This window comes from Arabidopsis lyrata (genome assembly GCF_000004255.2).
Source record: "Arabidopsis lyrata subsp. lyrata unplaced genomic scaffold ARALYscaffold_7, whole genome shotgun sequence".
In the NCBI taxonomy this organism is placed as follows: Eukaryota; Viridiplantae; Streptophyta; class Magnoliopsida; order Brassicales; family Brassicaceae; genus Arabidopsis; species Arabidopsis lyrata.
Window position 1 is genome coordinate 24,466,655 of NW_003302549.1, and position 9,766 is coordinate 24,476,420.

At 32.1% G+C, this 9,766-nt stretch overlaps 1 protein-coding gene and 2 long non-coding RNA genes across 6 annotated transcripts; all 3 read right to left on the reverse strand.

Moving 5' to 3' along the window:
* Nucleotides 1-321: 321 nt before the first annotated feature.
* On the reverse strand, nucleotides 322-1,984 carry LOC9304882 (UDP-glycosyltransferase 76E7). 2 transcript variants are annotated; one of them, XM_021020010.1, is made up of 3 exons: nucleotides 1,735-1,984; nucleotides 1,366-1,647; nucleotides 322-1,292 (listed from the first exon to the last, which is right to left on the reverse strand). In XM_021020010.1, exons 1-3 carry the CDS (start codon nucleotides 1,838-1,840, stop codon nucleotides 439-441), a joined length of 1,242 nt encoding a protein of 413 aa, XP_020875669.1. In that variant the 5' UTR covers nucleotides 1,841-1,984; the 3' UTR covers nucleotides 322-438. The 2 variants fall into 2 exon arrangements, with proteins under 2 accessions (XP_020875669.1, XP_002870876.1); XM_002870830.2 differs by having other exon boundaries at nucleotides 1,366-1,984.
* A 2,161-nt stretch (nucleotides 1,985-4,145) lies between these two features.
* LOC110226923 lies at nucleotides 4,146-8,719 on the reverse strand. Of its 2 annotated transcripts, none has more exons than XR_002330800.1 (4): nucleotides 8,535-8,719; nucleotides 7,925-7,998; nucleotides 7,286-7,321; nucleotides 4,146-4,327 (listed from the first exon to the last, which is right to left on the reverse strand). It is a non-coding gene; the product is annotated as an uncharacterized LOC110226923 (long non-coding RNA). The 2 variants fall into 2 exon arrangements; XR_002330801.1 differs by having other exon boundaries at nucleotides 7,269-7,321.
* Nucleotides 5,014-7,219, reverse strand: LOC110226922. Of its 2 annotated transcripts, XR_002330799.1 has the most exons (5): nucleotides 6,615-7,219; nucleotides 6,069-6,127; nucleotides 5,926-5,995; nucleotides 5,549-5,673; nucleotides 5,014-5,457 (listed from the first exon to the last, which is right to left on the reverse strand). It is a non-coding gene; the product is annotated as an uncharacterized LOC110226922 (long non-coding RNA). The 2 variants fall into 2 exon arrangements; XR_002330798.1 differs by having other exon boundaries at nucleotides 6,069-7,217.
* Nucleotides 8,720-9,766: the final 1,047 nt, after the last annotated feature.

Consider the following 9,766-nt stretch of genomic DNA (forward strand, 5'->3'; position numbering starts at 1 on the left):
TATGTAACAATCCCGGTTTAGTATCATCAATTGACGCCGGTTTAAATTCATCTGCAAGCAAAATTCAACATAAACCAAAAAAAATTCCAGAAAGTTTTCGAATTTCTAAATTCATTCTCGAAAACAAAACAAACCCATTAAGAGAATTGTTACTTACATCGTAGAGTGCAGAATTTGGGAGAGTATGAGTGATTGTTGTTGAGTAGTGATGGTCCTAACGTAATATTGTACCAACGATTAGGTTCTGGTGCGATTCTTGGCTCTTCATTGTTCTTGTCCATTTCTTCTTCATCCAATTTCAAAATTGTGCTCAAATCGAAAAATCCCCAAATTTTTAGGGTTTGTGTTCGTGTTCGATTCAATTTTAGCGATTCTTTCAAGTAAACGGGCCCATTAGAGCTTACAAATATATATTTGGCCCATTAATAATTCATGAGTTTACAGAGTCTTGATGAAGTCATCTAGTGAGTTATGTGAAGAGCCTTGAGCTAAAACAGAGTCTTTGAGTTTCTCTTTCAAACTTAAAGCTCTTCTCTTCATCTCTTCTCCTTCTTCATCGACCATTAACCTCTTCACAGCTTTTTCGACGGCGCTTCTCTCTAGCTTACCCTCTACTTGAATCCCTACTTTCCATACACATTCCAAGTACCTTGCATTCCCCTTTTGATCAGTTGTAAAAGGTCTACATATCATTGGAACTCCTTCACCGAGGCTTTCTAGAGTCGAATTCCATCCGCAATGACTCCAAAACGCTCTAACCGCGGAATGAGCAAGCACTTGCTTCTGCGGTGCCCATTTCACTATGTAACCTCGATCTGTAGTTACCATCTTCTTCAACAACTCTTCCTCAGAGATTTCAGAACCACTAACGGATCCTGGTCGAATCACCCACAAGAAGTGTTGGTTACTACTATCCAACCCCGAAGCCATCTCCAACACTTCTTTAGTTTCCATCATAGTAAAGCTTCCCAAGCTTATGTATATCACCGAGCTCGGCTTTTGTTTGTTCAGCCATTCTATGCAGCTCTCATTCTCTTCTAAAAGACTCGTACGCGGAGCAGAAACCGCCATGTGAAGAGGGCCTATAGGATACACCGGAATATCTAGTTCTCGTTGAAGCCACTCAAAAGATGAGATCTCTAGACACCTCACTGTGTTGATTATCACAGAGGAAGCTGTCCCTTTATAACATGTATTCTTAAACAACTCCACCGAACATTCGACAGAAGCAAATACCGAACTTGGTAGATCTTTGTACCGTATAGGATATAACTCCGGTACTAACTCCTCTTCTGCAAAACCAATCCTTTTTAAACGCAAAACACATGAATTGGAGTTTTAAAACGATAGCAGAATTATATATACCTTTAAGTTGAGCCAAACCATCTTTTGCATAGAGTTTGCACATAACAAAGCGACAAACAAAAGCTGTTGCACTTGTAGTACTTAAAATAACATTACGAAGCTTAAACTCTTCAACTGCTGCTTCAACAAAGTACATGAACTCATCGTAGATAACACAAGCGATCTCTTCATTAACCAATAACTGACCTAACAACTCTTTAAAGCTAACATAACACTCTTTAGCTAGCTTAATCAAAAACCGTCCTGGTCCAAGATTCTTAAGATCAGACACTGGTAAGTTCTCTGGGATGGTTACAAACTGAAAATCAGACAAATCACTTGAAGGGTTTAAGTAGTTGAACTTGGTTTGAGCAACTGTAATAGAGAAACCTTTTAAGTGAAGTGCTTTTGCGAGTTGCATCATTGGATTTATATGTCCTTGAGCTGGAGCTGGAACCAACACTAGCCTTCTTCTCCTCGCAAGCTTCTTTTCCATTTCCAAAAAATTAGTCTAAAAGATCGAATTTTTCGAACTACCCATTGAAAACTTCTAATTCATGACCAAATTGAAAAGATTCTGAATCATAATGGACAAATTGAATAAAATCACCCAAATTTTAGGGCTCGTGTTTGATTTTTTTTTTTTATTTTTTTTTGGTTCAATTCATTTTTTTTAAGTTTCGAATATGAAGAAACTCTATTCTTTGGGTTAATGGGCTGAGAGGATCTATGCTTAACGAGAGAATTGGCCCATTGGTCTTTGAGTTTGTCTTTTTTTGTTTTTTTGTTAAAACCTTTGAATGCATTCACTATGCGACTGTTTGATCTTAAGGAAGGTTTTACTTACATACTGCTCCGATCTGGTAGTGTCTTCCCCACAAGAGTGGTCAGCGTTCGCGACTTACTTGAAGGCGATTCAGAGCCAGAACCATGCCTATGAGTAAATAAAAAGGCATTTGTTTCAGGCCCCCAAAAATAAATAAGTTTTTTAGGGCCTCCAAATCAAAAAAATTGTGTGCCCGAATGGTTACGAGGGACCATGTTTACCTGAACAACCTTGGTTCGATTCCCCACCCTTACTTCTTTCTTAAAGAAATTTTTATTTCTCTTAAAAGTGACAAACCTGATTTTTAATGCTTTTGTTTATCTACATATACATTTTAGCAGTACTTTTTTGCTTTAATTCTTTTGGATCCGGGTTTGACCCGATTTTAGTCTGTTCGGATCTTGGATAAGCAATTTTAGGGATGTTGTCTTAATTACAAACTGATAAATGAAGCCATGTTGTCTTTAATTCATCTACTTATTCCGTTTAATGTTTCTTTAATTACAAAGAAGTTACCTATTTTAATGGTAAATAATCTTTCATATTAATGACCCTAATAAATAGCCAATTTTAATGGAAAATCGTTTTTCATATTTATGCTCATAATAAATGTCCAGATTTTAACAATAAATATATTATGAAATTATAAAGAAAAATGTATTTATTTTTTAACAGTATATATATATATATATATATTATGTTAATAAATTTGTGTAAATACTCCAATAATAAGCTACATCATTTTTCTTTTACAATAACAGATTAAATATAGGCAATTCCCCATTTAAATTGCAATAAATTTAAAATCAAAATAACAATTAATATATACATTCATAAGGAAATCATAATAAAATATGTTTATTTGAAGATTATATATCCTAATCTTCACATAATCCGTAATTATGTTTTTGATATATTTGAATATCTAATATTAAATTTCTAAAGGATTCTCAAAATATTTTTTATAATAAATATTGTTTTTACGAATAATATTTTGTTTTGTTATAAAAAGTAATATTTGTTATTTTTCTAAATTATTTTTGTAATTAAGTTACATAAATATTAATAATAATTTGTCTACACCATCAAATGAAAATAGTTGTATAATCTTTTATTTAATATTACGTAATATATATATATATATATATATATATATATATATATTGGTAATATTTTATGATGTGGGTGAACAAATTATTTTCGTATTAATGTAAACAAAACAATAAAATCTAAATTAGTTTAAAATTTGAGATACTATAATCCCAAAAATAAAACTAATTGGAAACTAATCGCAACAATCATTCTACATAAATGGCATATTCTTTACAACATTACTAAATCGCATTTACTGCATTATTCGTTTCCAATTATGATTACAAATCTTTGATTAATTTAATGGTATTAAACTCATATCTACATATACATTTTTACAGGTTTTATTTGCTTTTAATCATTTGGATCCGGGTTTTACCCGGTTTAAACCTATTCAGATCTAGAATAAGAGATTTAAGGAATATTGTAATAAAAACGACATTTAAGACTAAATTAAACATACAATTCGTTTTAATCTTATTTCCTTAACTACTTCCCACATTAATTGGTTCTATTCCTTTTTATCAATAGTAGCATTAAAGATTTTCCGTTTACGAATCTTGCAAAAATCTCTGCTTAGTCCACGATTAGTTTCTAAAATAAAATCTCCGAGATATTTGATAGCATTTAATTAATACCAAATTATCATTTAATTCTACATATCTCTAACCAAAAAAACGTTATTAATATAGATAATTACACATATATTTATGTTTCCTTATTCCTTAACTTCTTCCCATATTAATAGGCTATATCTACTATACATTTTTGCAGCAGTTTTTGGGGTACCTAATCGGGTCGGGTATTTTTAAAATTTGACCCGGAAATCTGTTGATTTTGACCCGACTCATGACCCGCAAATTTTGATTACGGATCCATAAAATGAGACTTCCCAAAAATAATTGCAAGAATCTCGGGGAAATATTATCGTTTTCCACTTTTGCAACTTCCCAATTAATTGAGACTTTCCTAAAAAAACTATCTGTGGTAGTCCGCAAATCTTGAGTTTGGATTTTCCTTAATTTTCGTCAATCGTTAATAGTATATCTTTTTGGCAAGATTTCCCTACAAAAATGGAAACCACATTAACAATTGCGCTTTAATTTTGTTTAGATTTGTAAACTAACAACAAGCATATTCTCAAGATATTCAAATATCAGAATATTGCCTAAACCAAAACATCTAGAACATTCTATTAACAAGAATATTGTTTTTGTTATATAATGATTTCGAATCTTCCCTTAAACATGCATGGATCATTCTAATTTTTGATTCGTATCTATGATTTTTTGGCTTGCTCTCCAATATATCCTGAAACCGACGCTACCAAAACCTTAGCCTAAGAATCTCCTCTATAAATAACCATCTCCTACCCAACAATTCCCACAGCCACAATTTTCCTCATTATAAACGAGCCCTCTAAATTTTTATCTACACTACAAGAAATATGTTCATCGTTAGCGCGAAAAATATGCTATAATACATATAACATAGCGAATCCACAAATGCTATGACATCGGCAGCTATGGTAGGTTTTTCACCTACGATAGCATTTTTTGAAATGCTATTATAGGATGTTCTACTATAACGTTAATTAAATGCTATATTCGATTCAATTGTAGCTCATTATTTATGTCGTGATATATTATGTTGTAGCATTTTATCGATGCTATTTATTTTTAATTAAATTGACACTTTTTTGCATTTTATATTTAATATGTTTTTATATAAATTAAATTTGGTCAAAGATATATATTGAACATATATTTTAATTTCATAGAAAATCCTTAATAAAACATTACACGTCTTACAAAAGACTAATCCAAACTAAATCTTATATAAAAACAACTACGACTCTTCCACAACAAGAGTACTAACTTATGAAATAAGGGACAAAGAGAAGCACCCTATCGACAATCACAAATTCTACCAAACACAATCAACTAACTATGTCTAGGCCAAACAAATTTTCTTTCTAAAGCTTACTGCCTCCATGAGCTTATCCATAATTGATCTCTACTTCTTCTTCCTACACAATCGCACAACCACTTTGCACTCCAACGATACACAACTGTTCTGGTTCTTGCGTCAAAACTCCAAATGGTGCTTCATTAATTGTTGAAGACTTGTTCTTGTTCTTGCTGAAAATTAAGAACGTATGACCCAAAATCTGGGAAGATATCTTCTAGACCAAGCTGCAAATTTACACCCACTCAATTGATAGGAATCAAAGAGAAAAAAGAAAAGAAAAAACTCAAAGATAAATTCTCAAAGCAAAGAGCTAACTTTGTATCCCAAATCTAGAAGTCTTTGGTAAAGCTTCAAGCTTGGTGCTAAGGCTGGTGTTATTCCTATCTCTTCCCACTTATCACACTCTAGTGATCAAAAAGCTCAAGCCATGTTGAATTGTCCTTAAAAGAAAAAATACAATAGTTATTGACAAAGAAAGGTCAAGCCATGTTGAATTGTCCTTAAAAGAAAAAATACAATAGTTATTGACAAAGAAAGGTCAAGCCAAAAAATTTAGAACTGAGTAACTTAGAAAATTGATGCTCTTAAAGTTAGCAACTAATCAAACCTTTACTGCTAACAAGTAGTAACCTAATAAAATCCCAAATTTAAACACCACATGTGTCAACAGATCGACCAAAACAAAACCTCACCTTTCCCACGTCTTCTTCCTCCTTTTCTCTAATAGTGAATAATAAAAATTGAATCCAAGGATTATCAGCTCTACATAATCAAAAACTATTTCAAAAGACAATTAAAAAGGCTTTAAGAAACCAAGGCTATATGTTTACTTTACCGGCTTTGATTTTCCCTAAAAGCTTCTAGGACAAAGTTGTTATGTTTATTCCATAGCCACTGAGGAGAAACAATTAAAAAAGTTTCAGAAATTAAGTGTTTGAACAAGAGCACTTGTAAGAAAAGGAGGAAGAAGAAGCATTCCATAGTATAAACAAAGTATTACCAAATAAGAAAGAACGTATCTTTATTCCAAAATCAAAGTATCAATGCTCTCTTGGGAATTTAAACAAACACTTGACAATCAAAGTATCAAGCTTCATAGTCAATTCATAAGGGCACAACGACAAAGAACAAAAACAAATCAACATGTAGACAAACCTTTTCAGCCTAAGTTACAAGAACAGTGACCTGTCAACAGACCCTCAAGCGCCTTAAAACTGATATGTTTCACACACGAGCTCCATCTCTAGATATAAAGAGTTCTCTTTTTCGATTTCAAGCTTACAGTTAACAGATTTCTCCTAATTAAGAGAACCTGTTTGTTTTTTTTAAGCTTCCAATTTCCAAATTTAAGACCCTAAGGTAACCAATTGAGATGACTTACCATTTTACGAGGATGAAGACGAAGAAGAAGAAGAGTCACCAAATCGAAGTATTTCGTCCATCACTACCATTACCATGTCCATTTTACTTCCCGATCTTAAACTCTTCGAATCATTCCTCTCTCTACTTGAATTCATCTTCTCCGTTCCCAAGGCGATTCTCCTCCACGGTAAATTGAAACTTCATCGTGAGTGATAGATCGAGATTGAGAGACGGAGATGTGGGGTTTTGGTTGAGTCAATTAGGTTTGGTGGTGGTGGCACCAGCGGAGGAGGGGCCATTGGAGGGGAGTTAGGGTTTGGGTGAGTTTGTTCGGGAGAATGGAAGCTGGAGGAGGAGAAGCGATGAGGTTCGTGTGAGGCTGGGACGAGATTCGTTAGTGAGTGAGTCTGAGAGATTTTGTCTAGGTCTTTGAGAAAAAAGGAAAAATGCTTAAGTGTTCGCGGCTTTCTAATTTTTTGGGCTAAATATTGGCGGAATAAGCGATTTTAGCTTCCCGCTTATTGATTTTCTATTATAGCGTTTATTAAATGCTATTTCATACTATCAAAATTCCAAAACAATCATTCATAGCAATTAGTGAAACCGTGCTATAGTGAACTGCTATCAATGTTCACTTTTTTTGTAGTGCTAGCAAGATATTTCTTTTGCATACTTATAGAGATGTTTTACCTTGCAAGTTTGCATGGCGTGTTTCAATTGAGGATCCTGCATACATGAAAACAATACAAAATGATGGTGAGGAGAAGGAAGATGTGAAAATTACGGAGAAGAAGGTCGACTCAAAGAAGTTGCTTGGTCTTAAGGTCAAGATTGAGGAGTGAATTGGTGTTATGTTTTAGCGTTGACGTTTGCAATTTTATTGGTTTGTTTTGTTTAATTTTCTTTGATTTTTTTGCAGACATCACACCAGAATCTAGGGTTTTTCACCTTAAGTAATACAGAATTCACCCCACCCCATAAGCAATCATTATCATAATCTACACTATGAATATATTAGTTTACCAATTTATTTTCCCTTTCTTTTTGATAAAATAGATTATCACTTTTACTTTTTCAAATTGTTAAGAGGATCATTGATGGTACAACGACTCCAAGCATTATAAGTGATACAATGGATTACCATCTAAATGATAATTTTTTCTAATTGTTGACACTATAATACTTTCATGTTTTGTTCATTTTCTTTTAATTTTTAGAATTCTATTTTCATTATGCTCTCATATAAGATCCAAACAACAATGTTAAATCTATCTCGATGGTTAATGTTAAAGTACTAACTGTTATTATATACTATATGTCTTCACTAACCTTTGTCTGCTCTTGGGAGATAAGCCATTAGTGCCGGTACGTGAGTTAATATGTATATCCGTGGCAGTAATCACCTATAATGCAAAACAATTGTTAGTTTTATATTCAAGTATGACTATATGAATTATGTACCCAAGATGATAATGAACTCTTATATTTATATATTATATCAGTTAGCAAAACCTTATTGTTTCAGATTATTGCATCGTTCGCAGATTTAAAGAACCTAAGTTTATGTTTTTTTTTCTGCATCACCAAACTTGATCCATGGTTTCACAATCCGAACCATAACTCGATATTAAGAGATGCAACATGTTCTTTCTTGATTGCCTAAATCAATCTAGATCTAGATACAGTTAACTTTGATTTCAATTCGAATAATTCTATATCTACAAAAAATAAGAAATCGATTCCACGTCTTTTAGCTTTTACACAGAAACCCAATTTCTCGGATGTGGGATCGTCGTAATCGGCAAAGTCTATGAGCTGCTGGTGTTGATCAATCTATTGTGAAACAAAATCGGAGTTCAAGACTTTGAAGGATCGATAAGAAGAAAATTAAGAACCCTAAATTCGAAAATGGAGTCTGAGATGAAGGAGAAGATCTTACCTAGGGATTTAGAAGAAACATGTTTCAAATCGGAGCATGTTCACCGGCCATCTTGTAGATTCGATTACATGATCGGAAAATAAAATAAAAATTGATCATCTGAATCCATCTTGAATTGGCTCGGAGAGAAATCGACAATTTTCTCGATTTGTTGTACCAGCCATCGAATTTTTTTTTCTCGAGTAAACGTTGGTCATTTTTTTGGTCTATTCCAAGTATGTCTTTTCCTTTTAATTTCTTTTACAAAATATTAAAATATAATAAAAATTTTAATCAAATTGGGTTTTGCTGTCTTGGGATATATGGGCTTCGGTTTTGTTTATTGGGTTTGCATTGTTTTAAACTTTGTTTGTTTGTGTGTTTTATTTAGAAACAAATGATGCATCAAAAATTAAATATTTTTAACCCACATATACAATCTATATTATTATTATTATCATAACCTATATATTAGATGCAAATATCCATTTACAAAACTTTGAATTAATATTATGCTTATATATATATTTCTTTAGTATTTTATGATACAATTATAAATTGTTTTTACGGGTTGGTCCAAAAATACACACTAATTAAAAAATATATATATTACGGAAACTATGTCAAAGCAAACTTTTAAATTGACTCGAATTATATGTCTTTTAAATAGTTATTAAAAAGAAAAATAACAAAATATGTAATTTCACGGGACGGAATTATATGGTGGGACGGGTTTGGGTTGATATTAATATGAGACAGTATACCACGGGTGAAATCCTAGAATTAACAAATAAAAATACAGTTATACAATCTTTAACACTAAACAAAACAAATGCAACTTACAATTTCTACTTTTTAGTTACAACGCATGTGATACGCGGTGTACAACAAAAACTATTATATACTACAAATTTATCTATTTATAAAAAAGATTAAAAAAATCAAATAATTAACCCGCGGTGTACCGCGGGTCATATCCTAGTTACTCTTTATCTTGAGATGATTTTCGAATATTTACGCCATCTTAACTAATTACCATATATCATCTATATTCTCTTTATATTATGCAATAAAATATTTTTAAAACATAATTATGGCTAATTAAATTCTTTCAATTATATGGTTCCCTTCTCTAATGGAATCCATAATTCCCGCCCAAGAAAATCTCAACGATGATACCATAATTATATACTCTTCGATACTTTTCTTAACATTTGATTTTAAGAAACAAAGTTATGACTATAATTATTTTT